This window comes from Girardinichthys multiradiatus, chromosome 10, assembly GCF_021462225.1.
Source record: "Girardinichthys multiradiatus isolate DD_20200921_A chromosome 10, DD_fGirMul_XY1, whole genome shotgun sequence".
Taxonomy (NCBI): domain Eukaryota; kingdom Metazoa; phylum Chordata; class Actinopteri; order Cyprinodontiformes; family Goodeidae; genus Girardinichthys; species Girardinichthys multiradiatus.
In genome coordinates, this window is record NC_061803.1 from 2,555,252 (window position 1) to 2,574,256 (window position 19,005).

The 19,005-nt window shown below is 42.3% G+C and overlaps 4 protein-coding genes across 4 annotated transcripts; 3 read left to right on the forward strand and 1 right to left on the reverse strand.

The window, feature by feature from the left end:
• The first annotated feature begins 507 nt into the window (after nucleotides 1-507).
• Nucleotides 508-1,935, forward strand: c10h16orf91 (chromosome 10 C16orf91 homolog). The gene is made up of 2 exons (XM_047377290.1): nucleotides 508-709; nucleotides 1,472-1,935. Exons 1-2 carry the CDS (start codon nucleotides 618-620, stop codon nucleotides 1,779-1,781), a joined length of 402 nt encoding a protein of 133 aa, XP_047233246.1. The 5' UTR covers nucleotides 508-617; the 3' UTR covers nucleotides 1,782-1,935.
• A 536-nt stretch (nucleotides 1,936-2,471) lies between these two features.
• h3f3d (H3 histone, family 3D) lies at nucleotides 2,472-4,433 on the reverse strand. The gene is made up of 4 exons (XM_047377289.1): nucleotides 4,279-4,433; nucleotides 3,440-3,577; nucleotides 2,989-3,142; nucleotides 2,472-2,909 (listed from the first exon to the last, which is right to left on the reverse strand). Exons 2-4 carry the CDS (start codon nucleotides 3,565-3,567, stop codon nucleotides 2,781-2,783), a joined length of 411 nt encoding a protein of 136 aa, XP_047233245.1. The 5' UTR covers nucleotides 3,568-3,577; nucleotides 4,279-4,433; the 3' UTR covers nucleotides 2,472-2,780.
• An 826-nt stretch (nucleotides 4,434-5,259) lies between these two features.
• On the forward strand, nucleotides 5,260-10,040 carry c10h8orf33 (chromosome 10 C8orf33 homolog). Its single transcript, XM_047376622.1, has 5 exons — nucleotides 5,260-5,455; nucleotides 7,486-7,934; nucleotides 8,394-8,484; nucleotides 9,452-9,598; nucleotides 9,674-10,040. The coding sequence occupies exons 1-5, from the start codon at nucleotides 5,428-5,430 to the stop codon at nucleotides 9,868-9,870; spliced, it is 912 nt and encodes a 303-aa protein (XP_047232578.1). The 5' UTR covers nucleotides 5,260-5,427; the 3' UTR covers nucleotides 9,871-10,040.
• Nucleotides 10,041-12,088: 2,048 nt separating this feature from the next.
• On the forward strand, nucleotides 12,089-18,683 carry anks3 (ankyrin repeat and sterile alpha motif domain containing 3). Its single transcript, XM_047376621.1, has 16 exons — nucleotides 12,089-12,195; nucleotides 12,451-12,632; nucleotides 12,705-12,903; nucleotides 13,311-13,432; nucleotides 13,517-13,598; nucleotides 13,700-13,817; nucleotides 13,922-14,071; nucleotides 15,200-15,325; nucleotides 15,399-15,514; nucleotides 15,590-15,754; nucleotides 15,840-15,964; nucleotides 16,046-16,187; nucleotides 17,365-17,614; nucleotides 17,702-17,767; nucleotides 17,854-17,950; nucleotides 18,037-18,683. Exons 2-15 carry the CDS (start codon nucleotides 12,466-12,468, stop codon nucleotides 17,934-17,936), a joined length of 1,911 nt encoding a protein of 636 aa, XP_047232577.1. The 5' UTR covers nucleotides 12,089-12,195; nucleotides 12,451-12,465; the 3' UTR covers nucleotides 17,937-17,950; nucleotides 18,037-18,683.
• Nucleotides 18,684-19,005: the final 322 nt, after the last annotated feature.

A 19,005-nucleotide genomic window follows, 5' to 3' on the forward strand; every position in this document is an offset into this window, starting at 1 on the left:
GACAGATTAGATCAAATCTGAAGTCCTTTCCTGACATATTGTGCGAATCTTCAACTCTGTGATGTGTCTGCTGCGCTATAATCTGATCGGTTCCGTACAGGATCGATTCATTTAAAGTTCTTCACAACAGAAACACAGTGGTACTTATCCAGGACCACCTTTACAACAAGTTTATTTTGGTCTATTTTAAAACCCCTGAAAATGACCAATTATAATTTAGACAACAACGCATTTCTTATTACAATTATTTTTTGTTGTTATCACTATTATTTCATTGTTTTATTCTTGTGTTATTGATATCTCTTTCACCTGAAGGTTGTTATATATGGTGTTTTGTTGCATAATTGAAAACAAAAAGCAAGAAAAATGGATGGTGTCTTGGGAGACTCATTACACCTTCAGTAAAGCAAAATCAGTTCAATCAAATTAAATTATTATCTTAAGTTCTTCAAAAATAAAAACCTTTTTCAGAAAAGACGACGTCTACCGGAACGTTTCGAAGCACAGGTCAATGTGCGGCACCGGAAGGGTTTCAGTGCTGCACAAGGCATTGTTACATGACCTAACACAGGTTGTTGGAGAAGCTGGTGGAGTAATAAGATGACCATTAGTCCGAGATGTCTCCATCAGCAGGACGAGCTCTCAGTGGTTTCACCCGAAGGATCCTCAGCAGTGGGGTGTTGATTAAACACGCGTCATCCACCGTGGGGTGAGTGGAAATCTGGCACCGCTGCTCATTTACTTCAATGACACTGAGACTACTGATGTTTAACATTTTGGAAAGAAATTCACAGAATAAATGTTAATAGTAGAAAAAAAAACTACTGATTTTGTTATCAGAGTTTGATCAGATTTGAGCTTTAGGTAACTACATCATTGGGTTCTGTCTCTGCTGGTTCCCCTGCTCCTTCTTTGAGTCTTAGCCATACTCCATGTATGATTTTCATTTCACTTGGCACAAAATTTGTGTTTGGTTAATTTTTTTCTTAGTTGTATTAAAGCTTCTTGGCAATCAAGCCTGTTTATTCCTGCTTAAATGGTTCCCACATAATCAACCCATGAATACATTTTCCTCAAATTGTGGCGCCATTTAGGAAATAAAGAGGCCCACCGAAACACAGGTGAGATGCTTCAGGGGTTTTTCTCTGGTTCAGCTCAACACAAGGAATGCTACAGTTGTAGCTCATGGTCTGGATACTTCTGTGTGTGGTGGATCTCGAAGCTGTGGCCCCAGTGTGTGTTTTGAAACTGTTGAATTGAATTACTGAAATTAATGGACATCAATATTTTTCAAGTTAATATGATCAGATAAAAAGTGTATTGCAGAAAAATGTTTCTAAATTTCAATACTATGTACATGTACCTAAGCTGATGTAATTCTTGGTTTCATGTTTAAAAGGCAAAGTAATTTCTGAAGATGCACTGTAACATTAATGTGATGGGAACTAATACACTTTCTTTCCCTAAACAGTGCCAGGTCTCTAGCACTGACCTCATGGGTATCCTCAAGGTCAAACCCCCCCAAAGAAGATAAAGTGGTCAACAGTGAACCCATCAAGTTTTCCACCAGTAAGGCCAGTCACCGGACCTGGAAAGTGGACCGCTCCATGGGCAGCCAGCACCAGCGGCCTTGGTGGAAAGTGCTTCCCATCAGCCTGACCTTCACCGCGTTTCTGTTGTGGTGCGCTATGAGGAAGGAGACGGACGTTGATGCAAAACTTTCCAAACGTTTACCCAGCTTGGTTTCAGATGAAGACTCAGAACAAGCTGAAGATAACTGAGGTTCAACCAGGGTTTCCAACTCTAGGATATACTTTTATGTCAATTTTTGGACTGATTTTAAGTTTAATGGGCCCATGAAAAGAGAATTATGTTATGAAAGACTATTGGGCCCGTGTTCTTTTTCTGGTAACAAATTAAAATGAATTTGCTTCACTTTTCTGCAATGTGAGCTTTTTCCAGTTTCCCATACTTCTATACAGCCATGACTCAAGCAATTAAAGTTAAAGCCAGTATAAATTTGATTAAACAGATCGATAATTCTAATTCCCAGAAACTGGGCTAGGGACCCATCCCATCGGCTTGGAGCTATGAACTAGTATTTCTGCAGCTTAAACCATGTGATAAATCAAGTTTCTTTAAAGACAAATCATCCCATTAGAAAAATCAAATCTCACCCCTCCTTAGTTAAGCCTGAAAAAGCAGATCTACATTTAAAGACTGCATAAGAGCTAATGGATGTGGCAGCTTGTAATGTAGTTTTAACAGTTCCTGAAGGTAATCGCATTGTCAAATTTACCTCACAAATGGTCAGGTGCATTTCTGCATTCGAGATTAATTTTCTGAAGTATTCCAAGGTAATTTATCAAAAAATAATCCACCCAATGTGAAAAAGCTACTCGCTTCTCATGCAACCGCCAGCCAATCCTGCAACACCAAATATATGGGTGTAGATAGACCAACAGCTTAAATATGAGGTAGCAGAAAGTTTATTTACAGCACAAGAAATCCTATGACATGCACACAGGATTGAAGTACAGACTAATGTTTGCAAACAGAAGAAAAGAATGGAACATCGAGCATTTTACAGAGAAGCGGTGGTCTATATTGAATGAGACTGAAAAGTGAAAAGACAAGTACAAAAACATGCCTAGAACTACAAATAAACCACATGCTGTTAACAGTTTGAAATTTACAAAACATCCCCAATCAAATACCCTGACCTAAACCCCCCTGTACCATCCCTCCTCACAACACCCCACTAAAAGGTTAAAACAGATTTATGCACGCTCTCCTCTAATTCGCCTGGCCAGCTGGATGTCCTTGGGCATGATTGTGACTCTTTTTGCATGGATGGCACACAGGTTGGTGTCCTCAAACAGCCCAACCAAGTAAGCTTCACTGGCCTCCTACAAGGAAAAACAATCAGTTGTTATTCAGCACCACAAAACCCTTTTAATTAGTTTTATTTGAAGAAAAAAGTCCTACCTGCAGGGCACCAATGGCTGCACTCTGAAAACGCAAGTCCGTCTTGAAATCTTGAGCAATTTCCCTGACAAGACGCTGGAAAGGCAGTTTCCTGATGAGCAGCTCAGTTGACTTCTGGTACCGACGGATCTCACGCAGAGCAACAGTGCCTGGCCTACAAGACAGAAAAAAACATGAAGGTTCAATTCCCATTAGCCCAGTTACATGTGTAGCCATGCACCAATCAGCTTGCCATATCTTAATAACGGGCCATTTTTAGAAACGTTGCATCACAATACATTTGTTCTATAAAATTCAACCAGTGCAAACTTTAATGTTTTGGGTAAAATATAATAAAAAAGGCAGTTAGGAGCACAAATTGTGATTGGTTGTAATTAAAACTAATTCGACGTGAGACTCAAAACACGTAAAACTTGCAAGCTTGTGCAACTCAGGGATAAAGCATTTATACCTGTATCTGTGGGGCTTCTTCACGCCACCGGTAGATGGCGCGCTTTTCCTCGCTGCTTTGGTTGCCAGCTGCTTTCTGGGAGCTTTTCCTCCAGTGGATTTACGAGCAGTCTGCTTGGTACGAGCCATTTCTCACAACCTACAGATCGATACGGAAAAAGGACAATGGTTGATAAAACTAAGAAATATCCTGATCTACTTTTTGTCCAAATACAACAACTCAAGATGGGCCACATCAACGGCACCACATACGTGTGACCTCAGAAAAGGTGATAACAGCTGCTGCAACGTTCCCACATATTAAGGAAAGAAGCTCCATAATACAAATAAACAACGCTTCTGATACTGAGGAATTGATGATCCCAGTAAGCGGGGGAAAAAAAAAAATGGCGCCGAATGTTCAAAACTGCACATTTCTGTAAATGTAGTGTAAAAATCTCAGCGCAGCCACCATTAAGCTACAGAGGACTCACACGTTTCTTTGCTCTACAGTCCAATTTAGAAGCTGGCAGAGACGGTGATAAAATGGCGCCAGCTAGCTACCATAGAAGCTAGTAAAATATAAAAACAATATTCTCACCAAACCTTCTTATAATGCAAAAATATTTAAAATTACTACATCTATATTTAGAGTTTCATTGTGTATTGCGCGTTTTAAGAGGGTCTAATCCGCATCACAGTTCAGTTAACTGATCATGGCGCGCGTCGGTTTATTGTTAAAGGCTTCAACGTATATCAACGTCCGGAAACCACATTAAAGGTAGCTAATACCACACGTATGATGAACGTTAACACTTTAGAGTGAAAAGAACAAAACCCAAAGAATATTCAGTCACTTACGGTTCTATTTTGTTCCCCTTGTTTTAAATTTTCGTCGAAGTGGAGACACTTCCCTCCGTATCGTTCGTCTTCTATGCGAGTGGAAGCAGCGAGACGCTGCTTTTATAAGCTAACCGGAGCGAATGTCTAGGTCCCTCCCCCGATTCAACTGGATTGGTCTAAACATTGCTGACAGCCTGATGTCTAGTAAGCGAGCCAATGAGGATCACCGTAGTATTCGCATGAAAGACAGAAGACAGGGAGTCACTTTAATTCAAGCATCGGAAGAGGGATTTTTCATAAAATCAGCCAAAGGAAACGGCTTTTCCTGCTATCCGTAGTTCGCAATTCACCACAGATTAAAGTTTATCAGAAGGCTTCTTTGTTTTTGCTGCATCAAATAAAAAAGAGATCAACGTCGTTCTTATAAACAGTATCCCATATTCTAAATAGTCTTGGATGACTTTTCATAACTAAAATGCTTATGTCTAGACAGGGAAGGTGAAAAGGCAGTGTTTTTACATTCAGTCAGACCCTAAATGTGGTTGGAAAGATCGACAGGATTTCCTTAAATAAAAACTCAGCGCATATGTTCTGGATCCTTTGTGGTTGTGTTGAAAGAGGAGGGAAATGGATGGAGAGCAGCCCGCCACTTTTTCAAATCCTCCGTCAAAGTTACACCCTCTTCTGCATGGAGATTAGTACTTAAACATGTTTTCATAAAAAAAACACATCAACCTAATGTCACACATGTAGTCATAATGATTCAATATCACCATATTTATCTGAAAAGGAAAAACAGAAATATGTTACTGAGTGATTTTTCTCCTTTTCTAAATATTACTTTACTCTCGTAACACAATATTGACAGTTAAACTGTGTGTCATTTTAACTAAAACGGATTAAACAGTTTAAAACAGATCACATGAAGGCGGAACAACCTGACGTTGGGGATTAGTACCAGACGGGCATATTACCGAGTGACACTCGCAGTAGGTTTGTAGATATATTTCTGGAACATTTGATGTTTTAAAGAAGATTACGTAACTGGATTAAGGTGTTTGTGGAAATGTCTTTTTCTGCGGATGTGTGAACCCTGGTTGTTTTGGGGGAAATAAATGCAGAAACGGACTTTCTTGAGCTGAAAACCAACGGGTTCTGGGGGAGAGCATGACCGAGGAAAGGCTGCTGTTCTTAGGTACATTATGGTGCTTCTGCTTTATGCATCTCTGGCTTCTGGTTTAGATTAACGTAGATACTGTGGAAATATAAATGCCTTATCATTAGTAAATTATGTTGAGTTTTTACAAAGTTTTATTTTTTTATCCGTTTGTATTCATACCCGTTGAACTTTTTTTTACGTACTCGTCGTTTTCCGCGTTATCCGGGACCGGGTCGCGGGGGCAGCAGACTCAGCAGAGACGCCCAGACGTCCCTCTCTCCAGACACCTCCTCCAGTTCCTCCAGGGGGAGCCCAAGGCGTTCCCAGACCAGCCGAGAGACATAGTCCCTCCAGCGTGTCCTGGGCCGTCCCCTGGACCTCCTCCCGGTGGGACGTGCCTGGAACACCTCCCAAGGAAGGCGTCCAGGAGGCATCTGGTATAGATGCCCGAGCCACCTCAACTGGCTCCTCTCGATGTGGAGGAGCAGCAGCTCTACTCCGAGCTCCTCACCCTATCTCTAAGGGAGTGCCACCCTACGGAGGAAGCTCATTTCAGCCTCTTGTATCTGGGATCTCGTTCTTTCGGTCATGACCCAAAGTTCATGGCCATAGGTGAGGGTAGGAACGTAGACCGACTGGTAAATCTCCTCTCAACGGACCGGCACAGCGTCCCCATTACTGCGGCAGCCGCACCGATCCGTCTGTCAGTCTCCATTCTTCCTTCACTCGTGAACAAGACCCAGAGATAACTTGAACCTCAAATGTCCATGTGTTTTATTGGGATTTTATGCAACACCACATAACTGTAAAGTGGAGGGAAAGTGATGCATGGTTTTAATTTTTTATTTTACAAAAACAAATGTGAAAAGTTTAGAACCACTTACTGCTGCAATCACAGCCTGTGTTTCTGGGTACCTCTCTACCAGCTACGGAAGGACATTTCTGCAGTTTCTTCCTTACAAATAGCTCTGTCAGTTGGGACGGGTCCATCATTAAACATTCATTTTCAACTCTTTGCACAGATTATGATTTGGACTTAGGTTTAGACTTTAATTAGGCCATTCTAACATATGAATCTGCGTTGATCTAAACCATATCATTGTATCCCTGGCTGTATGTTCAGGGTGGTTGTCCTGCTAAAAATTGAATCTCCACCTCCAGTCTCAGGTCTTGACAAGGTTCAGTCAGATTGGGTGGTGGAGTGCCTGTAAACATCTCCAAACCACCCATTGTATCTCTGGCTGGATGTTCAAGGTGGTTCTCCTGCTGGAAGATGAATTTTCACCCCAGTCTCAGGTCTGCAGCTTCTGGCAGGTTTTCTTCCAGGTTTGTCCTGGATTTAGCTCCATCCATCTTCCCATCAACTCTGACCAGCTTTCATGTCCCTGCTGAAGAAAAGCATTCCCACAGCATGATGCTGCCACCACCATGTTTCACTGTAGGGATGGTGTGTTCAGGGTCATTTGCAATGTCAGACTGCTTTCACACATCATCTTTTCACACATCATCGTTTTTCTCCACACATAGCATTTTGCACATAAGCCAAAATGATCAGTTTTGGTCTCGTCTGACCAGAACACCTTCTTTCATATGTCTATGTGGCCTTTATGGCTTGTGGAAAGCTGAGAACAGGACATTTCCTCCGTAACGGCTAGATGTTTGGATTGCAAAGCTGTTTTGGTGGTCCATCCTCTCTGTTCAGATGATGGATTGATCAGAGCTCTGTGAGAAGTTCAAAGCTCGGGATGTTGTTGTAGAACCTAACCTGCTTTAAACTTCTTCAGAATCTTCTCTCTGACCTGTCTGCTGTGGTCCGTGGTCTTCATGATGCAGTTTGTTCTCTAACAAATCTTTGACACCAGAAACAGAACATGTCCAAATGGACTCGGATGAAATTACTCGCAGTTTAACTTAAGTATATCACAGTTAAAGATGACTGAAAACAAATAGATTCCACACTATTCATATTTGGAAAAGGTTTAAAGAGTATGAATACTTTTGGAAGGCACTGTCGGCTCAAATGAAAGTAAACCCTCACCTTCTCCTTCCATGTGTTTATTCAACAGATATTAGAGAATCAAAGATCTCCACACCTGCTGAAGGAGAGAGAAACAAGCCTTTCTGGGCTGGCAGTGACAACTCCTTCAGGTTTAACTTTTTCACAGACGGCGTCCCTCCATCTCACGAGAAAACATCTCCAGCAGACCGCATCCCATCCCCCACCCCAGCATTATCTTTGACAGGGCAGGGCTCTGCTTTTGCTTTTAACTTTCAAATCCCTCCTGACCCACCTGCCGAAGACATGGACACAACGGAGACTGCACACTTCTCATCTCCAAGCAACCAACAGTGTGACCCGGAGGAAGAGCGTTCCCATTCCCAGGGGGGTGCGTCTGAATGTGAAGCATCAGAGCAGTCCAAAACAAAAAAGAAGAAGAAAACTGGAAAGAAGAAACTGTCTGACACCGAGACACAGCAAAAGCTGACAGAAGGGAGTCAGAAAGAGGAAGAGCTGGTTAGTATATAAAGCTTCACTCAGAAGTTTACATACACTCTTTATAAGCATGCAATTTCCCCCCAGTAATATTTGATTAAATGTCCCATAGCATGTTGCAGAGAAGCCACACAACAAGCTTCTGGTCCTCAGAGCAACTATCCTGTGGCTTCTGGATGCAGGATAGTTGCTCTCCTGGACTGGAAACTCCTAAATTAGCTGTTAATTTTAAGGTGAAGTTGTAAAATCTGGAATTAGTTAACTTCCTTCATTATTCCAATGCACACCCCTGTCAGTAAAACAGACCCCCAGCATGGTGGTACCTCCACCATGCTTGACAATTAGTATGGTGTTCTTAAAAGCCTGAGATTTTTATGCCGTTAATGACCAGGAGAGCTGCATGAAAACTTGTGACTAGAACTAACTATCATCTTATGTTGTTAAATGTTTATTTCATGTCTGAATGGGACTTTCTTTCAGAGCCCAGAGGAGCAGCTGAACAGGCAGCTGGACTGGTGTATCGAACAGCTGGAGCTGGGAATAAGGTCCCAGAAAGGAACTCCAAAACAGAGTTAGTGTTGTTATTTTCGCCTACACATCACCACACTCATTTACAGTCATACATTTTATCCCAGAAATATAATCCTCGGTTCATGAAACAAATTAATTTACTCTGACTTTCACCTGAAACGACCAAGTCAGGATGAAACAGCAAAGAGACGTATGCTGAGAAGAAGAAACTGGACAGGAAGATATAAAAACGACTGCAGACAGGTGTAGAGAGGCCACAAGGTGAGACAAAAACAGGAAACACAGAATAACTGCAGGATAATACAAACCACCAACTAGCACCAGAGAAAGGAACAAAGTTAGCAAATATATGGCAAAAAACTGGAAAAATGCAAAACTGCTGTGAAGACATACAAAATATCTGTCATCAAAGTAGGAAGAATGAGATATTTAAATTATGAATTAATTAATGTGTTCAATTCCAAAATACTTTATCAATCCCAAAGAGAAATTAAATGTTGTTGTAGCCTGTTTAAACTGCATGTTTTTAAAGCCTGTTGTTTTTTTCATATATTTTTTCGGCCTTAATTTTTTATTTTTTCAACAGCAGGTAGACAGGAAAGAGGGGCAGAGAGAGGGGGAGACATTCGCCGGGTCCAGGACTCGAACCCGTGTCGAGGACTATAGCCTCTATGTATGGTTGCTGAACCTCTACACCACCAGCGCCACTCATCTAAAGCCTGTTTTACACCGACATCTCTCACACGCATCTTAAAAAACAGAAAATAATGACCTCACAGCAGGAAGGGTTTTCATATTTTCTTGTTATTGACAAGAATCAAAATTCGATAAAACTAGTTTTGGCAGGAAAAGGTTTTAGAAGAATTGGAGACAGGAAATGGGCCACATCAGCCTGATCGGTACCCCCCTGTTTGGATCCTTGTCGGATAACGAAGGGGGCCGTTTGGTGTCGATGTTCGAGCATTAAAGTTTTGATTTTATGGTCCGTTGTGTTTTCTTCCTCGTAGAAGAGGAGGCCTCTCGAGCCTTGAAGACGCTGCGCAGCTCCAAAGCTCCTCTGGTCAAGAAGCGGCAGGTGATGAGAGCCATGACTGGAGATTACAGGAAGCAAATGGAGGAAGAGAAGAAGAAGCAGTTCAAGCTCATTCAAAGTGGTGAGTGAACTGTTTCAGTCAACAGTGTGTTCTGTTGAATCTTTGTTAATCGACAGGCTCCTCTGCTCCTGATAGAAACTGCATCAGCTCAGGTCAAAGTGGCGTCATATTCCCCAAAGAAGTCTGTTTTCCACCGCAGAGCTGAGGTGAGAACCCATCCAGCAGCTTCAGATGACCAGCAGCAGCAGGCTGGACCCTGGGGGCCTCAGGAGGAGACGACAGCCTTCGCTTTTGTTCCATCAAAAAAAGAGTTTCTCTTCAATTTCTTCTGATATTTCTGTGCTGAAAGATGAAGATCTCTCCATGAACTGAACTGGAAATAAGTGTTACTTACTCTGAACACGTAACGGTTGTTTAAATATTCAAAACACACAAGAAATGTTGCGTCTGAAGATTTGTTGTGAAAAATGATCATAAAAAGGCTGTGATTGCATACACCATCCCCAAATATAATGTGTTTTTCTTGACAGTTTCTAGAATTTAACCAGACATTAAACTGTATCAGACAAACTGTTATTGACTTAATGTTCAGCTACTAAACTGTTTTAATTAACACACTTTAACATGGAAAATAACACAGATTTACAGTTAATCTAATATGTTTTCAGGACCAACTGATTCATTTTGTTTTGGAATATATTATTATTACTGGAAGCTTTTTTATTACAAAAAATGCATGAAAACCTACAAAGAATAACTAAAAAACATACAGAGTTGTTAAAATGTCCTTTTTTTGTTTTTATTTGACACTTAAATATTTCAGACTAATAAACAAGTTTTTTGATCAAATAAAACCAGAATAAATAAAAAAAAGCTGATTTTTAAATAAAGATTTAAAAACAGGATTCAAACCAACCTGGGCCTTTTTATAAAAGTAATCATACCTCCTGTTAGAGCAGAGGTCAGCTGAGAGAGGTCACACCCAGACCTGATTACTGCCTGATCTGTAAATAGAATCTGTCTGGCAACATGAAGTAGGCAGCTGCCAAATCCTACTGAACTGAATGTATCATGAGTTATTTAATTGTTCAGTAGGAGTTTCCACTTAAAAAGATTTCAGATCAAGTCATTTAAAGCTTCAGACTAGTTTTAAATATTTATTAAACTTGGAACCTTCCCAGCTGCCTTTATAAATGCTAGTGTTCCACAGTGGAGAAAAATGTGTTTTAGGAACTGTAATTGTTCTCATTGTGCAACATACAGAATCTGTGGTCTTCAACAGACTATTATATTAGCTGCTCCACTTTTAATGTTTGTTGGAATTTTCATTTTTAAAACGTTTAATAAGTCAAAGTAAAGTTACCATTTAGAACAGACATTCCCAAACGCTTCAGCTTCCACCCCACAAAATAATAGTGGCAGAGAATTCCCAGCAGACTTTAACATTACCAGAATGGTTCTCTTAACCTAGAACATTCTCTAAAGGTTCTAGATAATGTAACCATTAGGAAAAGTTCATGAAGGCTAGTTTTAACACAAGCACTGGGACCTTTTGGGAATGTGTCCTGAACATTAACCATTCTCAATGTAAAAAATACAGAACTGTCATGGGACATTCCTGAGGGTTCACTACAGATGTAACCAATTTAACCTTTACAGAACCTCCAGTTCATCTGAAGGTGAAGTATAACTTTCATAAGGTAACATTTAAAGAACCATCAGAAAACCTTCATGGAACATTCCCTAAAAGTACCTTGAAGGTCAAGTGCCGCTTTTATAATGGATCCTTAGGAATGTATACAACTCCCTAAAGTTTCCCTGAAAGTGAATTGTAAACGTCACAAAGTGACGTTTAGAGAACCTTCATATAACCTTTAGGCAGTGTTTCCTTAAGGACATTTTATAGCCTTAAAAGACCCTCCTAAACTAAAACCTTCCCAGAACCTCTTTAAAGGTTCCATACATGTAAACTATAATCTGAAAAATTTTACCTTTGAAAAAACCTTCGCATATAATTCCATAAAGATTCCCTACAATTTCCACAATGTAACCTAAGGGTTCCATGAAGGTTCAGAACAACCTTACCAGTCAGGTATATGCAACACTTCAACGTAAAAAAGAAAAACCCTGTAGACAGTAAAGGTCTGTGTAAAAATGAACTGTGATCCTGAACATAGCTAAAGTATTCAAATATAACAAAATCTAAATAAAAGCATAATGACAAAATCCCCAAATATGACAATATTTTCAATTATATTATTCATTTAGGACAATTTTTTTTTTTTTTACCTCTTGTGACAAGTATGGCATAAACATGCTATTAATAATAATTTTACATCAAATTTGATTTGTAAATATACCCCCTTCCCACTACAACCCTAAAGCTGGAGGTAAAGACAAATCTTTAATATGAAACTGTACACAGCTAAGGACTCTCCAAACTAATGAGGCGTCTTTATTTAAGTTTGTTACATTTTTTTTCAAGAATGACAGAAAAAAAACACGCATGGGATAATATTAAGCAGATTTGTCTTTGTTAAAAACGTTTCTGTTTCGGAAACCGGAAGAGGCGGGTTGTGTTTCTACACGAGCACAGTTGAGTGAAGCAGACATTAAACAAAGTTTGAGCTGCTGTTGAAATAAATCGCCTGCTGGCTGTAAGTTTGAAGCTTTTATATTTAAACGTCGTTAAATCCTGCCTCACATGTGTGGCTCGTCGGGGGAACCACAGGTGTAGTTTTACGGCGTAGAGATGACGGTTTCCTCCGCTAAGCTAAGCTCGCTAAGAAACTGAGCAGCAGCTTGTTTGGTTCCTCCTGTCCTACAACCTGACTGATTCTGAATCCAGAACTGGTTCTGAGTCCAGAACTGTGTCGTTTCAAGCCTTTTTCTGGCGGTTTGTTTGCTTTCAGGAGCGCGGAGGGGAAATGTCCGAACTAAGTGATGAGGCCAGTGAGTCGGAGCAGCTGGGGGCCAGCCTCTCCCTCTGGCTGGGGGAGTCCCTGCTGCGACCCGAGGAACTGGACGTCCCTCTGGACCTCCACACAGCCTGCTCCATCGGCCAGTATGACGTGGTTGCAGAGAACATTAAAAAGTAAGCATCTTTTGACTAGTAAAACACGATTACCCTGATGCTCCTCCACAGCTGACTAGAATGTGTTTTCAGGCGTGAGGTGGACCTGGATGGGAAGAACATCGGAGGATGGACCCCGCTTATGTATGCCGCTTACATTGGTCATGACAACATTGCAAATCTGCTGCTGGAGGCTGGAGTGAATGTGAATGCAACCACACCCAAAGGTCTCACCCCGCTGATGCTGGCAGCAAGCTGTGGAAATGAAAGTATAGCCTACTTCCTGCTGCAGGTACAACATCTACTCTCTAATGAGGTATAAGAAACTATGAAATATGATCCAAGTACTTTCAAGGTACAAATAGGTATTTCCAGACTCGGTTTTGTCTAAAAGTTGCTTCAATCCATCAATTGAAACACCTGCCATAATTTCATGTTGAGGTTAAACAAGTGTTTAGGAAATATGATTGTAGAAAACTGGAACTTTAAAATGAAAACCATGCAGGAATCCCATGTTCTGTAGTTGTGAGTAAAGGTGCAGCAGGTAGTGGTGTTGGCCACAGCAACATGATGAGTTGCTCCTGGTGTAAAATGGATTTGAAGCAGTTGGAGGCCTTGGTTAAGGGTTTGCATGGTTGTTTTGTTTGATTATAACTATTAAACCGGTTCTCGCGCTGAATGTTTCTTTTTTTACTCAAGCAAGGAGCAGAGCTGGAGCTTAGGGATTCTAGAGGCTGGACCGCTCTGTTTCACTGCACCAGCACAGGCCATCAACAGATGGTTAGGTTCCTGCTTGATAACAACGCCGATGCTAACGTCAGGTTAGTGTGTTTAACATATCTGCATAACCACATCTGCAATAATCTGCCTGAGATATTTTTAAACTTTTTTCCCTCATCTTGCAGGGAGCCTGGGTCCGGTTTCACTCCTCTGATGGAGGCTGCTGCTTCTGGACATGAAATCATTGTTCAGTACCTGCTTGATCATGTGAGTGGTGACCATGAACAAGCTCCTTGCTGCTGTGCTTCAGGTGGGTGAAGTAATTTAAACACTGATGGAAAGATCTTTTCTCCTTGACTCATTTACAGAAGGTAAAGGTCAGCGAGCGCGATGCTAAAGGAGAGACGGCTCGCGCCCTCGCCATGATGTACGGCTACATGAAGATCGTCAGCCTCATTGACGCACGTTCTCCACAAATAAAACCAGGTGTTTACTTACATGCTGTTAGATTTCTTTATCTTAAAGAACTTGTAGATTTTAAGTTTTTTTTGTGTCCTAATTTCTTTATTTTCTGTGTTTGAACTCGTCAGGACACTATGAAGACCTGAGCTCCTCGGAGGACTCGGACAGCTCGCCACCGAGGATCCGGCCCAGTCGAAGCCGAGTTAAAGGCGTCAGCATCCACGATGGGCCTCAGGCCATTGCCAAGTTCCGAGTTGGAGGCAAAAGCAAACAGTGTGGTGGGTCACTGAAACATTTCCACATCTTGTCCTTTAACAACCAGAGACCTGTTTTTATTTGGATTTTATGTGGAGGACCAACACTAAGTAGTGCATCTTTATGGAGAGGAAGGAACACGATGAATGGCTTTCTCTTAGTGTCTACAACAATATCCCAAGCTTTGAACATCTCCCAGGGTCTGTTCAGTCCAACATCTGAACATGGAGAGAGGATGGACCAGCCGCTGACCTACCAAGACATGGAAGTTCGCCTAAATGTACAGCAGGCTGAGTGAGAACGTTAATCAGGTAACCCTGAGCTGCAGGGATCCACGGCTCAGGGGGGAGAATTTGTTGACCTATGTGGACTTTTATGGGATAATGACAAGAAGAAAGCCTGTTGGAGACACAGCAAACATGTGGTCAGATGAGACTGAAGTGAAACATTTTGGCCGCAGGTGAGGGAAAACGAACACTGCACTTCATCCTGAATCGCTACCATAGTGGTGGCAGCATCAGGCTGTGGGAATGCTTTTCTTCAGCAGGGACATGAAAGCTGGTCAGAGTTGATGGGAGGATGGATGGAGCCAAATCCAGGACAATCCTGGAAGAAAACCTGCCAGAGGCTGCAGAAGACCTGAGACTGGGGTGAAAATTCATCTTCCAGCAGGAGAACCACCTTGAACATCCAGCCAGAGATACAATGGGTGGTTTGGAGATGTTTACAGGCACTCCACCACCCAATCTGACTGAACCTTGTCAGTCTGTAGTTGTGCAAAGCATGTAGAGAAATACCCCGAAAGACCTGCACCTCCAACTGAACAAGGTGGTTCCACAAAATGTTTCCTCAGAGGAGCTGAATACTGTGCAGCTCCAGGAACCACTGTTTGAGTGAATCGTGTCCGTTTTCTTCCCCTCCACTATAATCCAATGCTTCCTGCTGGTTTATAAAGCGAATACGTTTGCAAGTTAGTGTATCTGCTCCGCCAACTGTTAGATGGCTCAAGTTTTCAAGTGATCTCGTTGGCACCATTTAATTCCCTAAACGCTGCAGTTCTTCACTCCTGACCGACATCATGTTAGAAAGCGATAAAACTTTGATCAGAGACCATCTTTGTTTCCATCAGCTGTGTTCCTCTGTCCTTGCAGAGTCTCCTGCTGTGCTGCCAGGATACACAACGTATCCTGATGCTGGTGAGCAGAGTGAGAACATCTGCTACCGGGACGTGACGTCACCAATCAACGAGCTGGACGGTCAGAGCCACAGCAGCAGAGGTGAGGAAAGAACTCACTTTCTGGGGATCTTTGATTGGTCTGTTGATGAATTGCTTGTGTGATGTTTTTGAAGATGACAGCCCGTTCTTTGAGAGCGACATGCCCACCATGAGGAGCAGCAGTAGCAGCAGCGAAGGCCTTCCTCATGTGATCGGACTCAACTGGGAAGGATCTGTGGAGAGCAACGAGGTGAACTCATCTTGGTTTGCTTCGACTTGGGTTTACTTTATCTTCTTATGTGCTGATGCACCTTTTCTCCACCAGGACTCCGACCAGTGCCAGAAGAGCAGCTCTCGTCGGCTGAATAAGGGTCATCACTCTAAAGGCAAGACGCGGCATGGAAACAACGAAGCAGCTCTCTCCAGCAGGAAGGGAAACTGTGGCAAACACACACACGGTGGTCCTCCACCTTCATACACGGGTCCAAAGGTCTGGTTTTGGGTTATGCTTCATTTTACAGTTTGAGTCGGGTCAGGTTTTAGTGCCTCGGCCCTCAAGCCTGTTTTCCCAGCAGGATCTGGCAGAATTCCTGGAGCAAATTGGTTTCTCTAAATACCTCCCGTTACTGGAAGAACAAGACATCGACTTGCGGATATTTCTCACACTGACAGAGAATGATCTGAAGGAAATAGGTATCAGGTGAGGACCTTTATCATTCCGATCCCAGTGCCTGCTTTGTCTGCGCCATCAGGCGGTTCTGAACGGCTTCATGTCTTCCAGCTTGTTTGGTCCCAAACGTAAGATGACCTCAGCTATTGCAAGATGGCACAGCAGCGCTCTGCCACCCAGCAATGCTCTGGAACAAGCCTACGCCGACCAGCTGGAAGCTGAGATGCAGGAAATGGCCATCCAGCTCCACAAGGTGCTTGAAGCAGATCCCTGTACTGGTTCAGGTTATATTTATTTCATGGTTCTGGGCCTTCAATTAACCATTTTAACCAGTGTTTTTCACAGTGGAATTATAATAACACACAAATCTTTAATGAATTGTAAAAAAACAAGAACAGTTTTGAAGTATTCTTGGCTTTTCTCTAATCCAGAGTCAGAATTATACATACAAACTTAAATAAATACATACATCCCTACTTAAAGGTGAAACCACATGCTTTTTGTAGCCATCAACAAGCTTCTGGTATAATTTTGGCTGAACATCTGACAGCTTTCAGCAGAACAGGTACAGCTCATGTAATCAGTTTCCTTGCATGAACCCGAGTTATAGTCCTTATATTTCTGAAGTAATTGTGGTGAGAGTTTTCAAAGATCAGTGTTGGTTTCCTGTATTCTTCCTAAAACCCTGTTTGGGATCATTGACCTGCAGGAACAAGTAGTTCTGTCCAGGTGTGAACAATCTAGCTGTTTGCTTGAGATGAAGTTGGAAGGATTTGAAAGTGTTCCTTCTTTATTTTTCCGTCTGCTTTGGGCAGTATATAAGGACCAGATGAGGGGTGCTCCTGGAATCGCAGGATGATGCTGCCACCACCATGCTTGACAGTTGGTACAGTGGTCTTAGGTCTGAAAGCCTCACCTTGACTTTTGGCTATTCTAAAACCAAGCGGAGGTGATGATTCATTCATGCGTCCAACTTTCTCTGACCTTCAGGATCTTTGCCACCATCGTCTGTGTGAGGTGTGGGAATGCAGCAAGACTCCATCCCACCAGACGACAATCCCAAACTCACATCAGAACTGGTTTTGGATCAAACAAAGCGGGCTAACTTTAAACTTCTGGGAAGCCCTGGCCTTAACTGTACCAAACATTTGTGAGCTATGCTTAAAAAGTGGGTTCAGATGAATTCTGCCGAGCAGATCTGTCAAAGATCCAGAATCATTTTGACCCTGTGTGGATGAAAGAAAATCCACAATAAATTCAAACTCTTGTTTAATAAAATAAATTATTTGTTGTGTAATTATTTCTCCCAGAAAGAGCAGCTCCAATAAATCATGAACAGCTTTAAAAACGCGGTGGGATGTAAACCTCTGACCTTCATCTCTGATTCAGCTGAGCTTCTTCTTCATGTCTGTCCAACTCAACCCGTGTAGCGCTGCGAGGAAATAGAGAGCCTGGAGAGTCAGGTGTCTCAGGAGAAGGAGCTGAGGACGGTGATGGAGGGATGCCTGATGGAGGACAAAATGGCTTGGAAGAAGGTCCACTCTGAGCTGGTTGAGAACCACAGGCTGGCCCAGGACATGAGCGCCACACTGACGAAGGAGAGGGGCTGTCGGGCCGAACTGTTGTCCTGCTTCATGACAGATGGGAAAAGCGGTTCTTACCCAGGCCTGGGAGATAAAGGTAAAAAATGATTCTGGTGATAAAGGTGAGTTTTGATGTAGTTTCATTAAAGGGAAGTGACTGTTCTTCTTTTTCTTGTAACTCTAGAGGGGTTCAGATGTTCCACTATGGTGGAGCTTATGAAGAAGCTGGAGTCCTATCAAGATAAAATGGGTACACTAAGTTGAAAGCACAGATTTAAATGTTTTTGATTCCCTCTGACATCTTAATTCAGACGTTTGATTGATCTGTCATCACAGCAGAGACTCTGGAAACCCTGCTTCAGAGTCTGAGGCGGCTGAGTGCTCCTGAAAAAGTCTCAGACAGCTGGGAAAACCCCTAGCCTTTCCTTCAATGGTAAGAACCACTCCTTTGGCATACAGATCTCCTCCCCTTCACCCTAAATTAACTGAACCAAGTTTTTCTCTGCTGTATTTCTCCAGAGGTTACTGCAAATATTTGACGGAGGGTGATCCAACCACCCTGAACAATCTCTCTGAAGCAAGAAGGCCAGAAGGAAAGGTCAGCCCTGCTGGAGGAAAGCGCCACAGCGACTTGAGCAGACTTGTTGCTCTCCTGTGATTGGCTGAAGGACCTGAGCTCGCCAGGTGTGGGCAGGAGCAACACCGCTGCTGCAGAGATGACGAGCAGACATGAAGGGTTCATGACCCTCACACAATGTGTTGGTGTGTGTTGAACTCCTGTGGTTACGAAGAAGAAAAGGAGGAGGACGGGGGAGAGATGATGGGTCAAGGGCTGTAATATTGGGACGTAATCCTACCGGTGTCCTCAGATGGAAACGGAGAACGGAAAATGCGTCCTGGAGAGCTACTCCTAAAATGCAATTTCAAGTGTCTTCATAGTTTGAATGAATTTCCTGCTGATGCTAAATGAATTTTTCAATTAATGTTTATCAAATTAACGCAATTTGAGTTTTTTTCTTTACCTAAAACTCAAATTTCTGATCAGATTCCCAGTGGCGCCCCCTTGTGGTTTGTGAATATTTTAATGTGAACCGTTTCTAGGTTTTTTAAAATGCCGCTCTGCATGTTTATAATTGAAATTAAATCTTTTTCAGTTGAAGCTTCAATGTTCTCACATTTTCCTGTTTTAAATTGATAGAGGATGTTACGTTGTACCCCAGGGCCAAATGTCCCTTAGACTGTCTTTTCATTTCACCATTTTAATGTATTTTATGGATCCACTGTGAAACTTGGTGGTACCATCATGCTACGGGGTGTTCTTCAGCTGGGACAGGGAATATGGATGGAGCTCAATACAATCCTGGAAGGAAACCCGAATCGGGGGTCAGTGGTGGTTCTTGCATCAACGGGGCCCTGGATGAGCCCCTCCTTTTGAACTGGAGATGAATCATAATGAATCAAAGCATGATCATTAATGGAATGGCCTAG

What these genes read in the sequence shown, in the direction of transcription:
- anks3 (XM_047376621.1), top strand. Translation starts at nt 12,466, where the DNA reads ATGTCCGAACTAAGTGATGAGGCCAGTGAGTCGGAGCAGCTGGGGGCC. An exon ending in TAGCCTACTTCCTGCTGCAG is followed by an intron (nt 12,904 to 13,310) that starts GTACAACATCTA and finishes TTTTTACTCAAG; the next exon opens with CAAGGAGCAGAGCTGGAGCT. An exon ending in CTTCATACACGGGTCCAAAG is followed by an intron (nt 15,755 to 15,839) that starts GTCTGGTTTTGG and finishes TTTTCCCAGCAG; the next exon opens with GATCTGGCAGAATTCCTGGA.
- c10h16orf91 (XM_047377290.1), top strand. Translation starts at nt 618, where the DNA reads ATGTCTCCATCAGCAGGACGAGCTCTCAGTGGTTTCACCCGAAGGATC. An exon ending in CACGCGTCATCCACCGTGGG is followed by an intron (nt 710 to 1,471) that starts GTGAGTGGAAAT and finishes TTCCCTAAACAG; the next exon opens with TGCCAGGTCTCTAGCACTGA.
- h3f3d (XM_047377289.1), bottom strand. Translation starts at nt 3,567, where the DNA reads ATGGCTCGTACCAAGCAGACTGCTCGTAAATCCACTGGAGGAAAAGCT. An exon ending in AAGAAGCCCCACAGATACAG is followed by an intron (nt 3,143 to 3,439) that starts GTATAAATGCTT and finishes TCTGTCTTGTAG; the next exon opens with GCCAGGCACTGTTGCTCTGC. An exon ending in CAGCCATTGGTGCCCTGCAG is followed by an intron (nt 2,910 to 2,988) that starts GTAGGACTTTTT and finishes TTTTCCTTGTAG; the next exon opens with GAGGCCAGTGAAGCTTACTT.
- c10h8orf33 (XM_047376622.1), top strand. Translation starts at nt 5,428, where the DNA reads ATGACCGAGGAAAGGCTGCTGTTCTTAG. An exon ending in GGAAAGGCTGCTGTTCTTAG is followed by an intron (nt 5,456 to 7,485) that starts GTACATTATGGT and finishes TTTATTCAACAG; the next exon opens with ATATTAGAGAATCAAAGATC. An exon ending in GTTCAAGCTCATTCAAAGTG is followed by an intron (nt 9,599 to 9,673) that starts GTGAGTGAACTG and finishes TGCTCCTGATAG; the next exon opens with AAACTGCATCAGCTCAGGTC.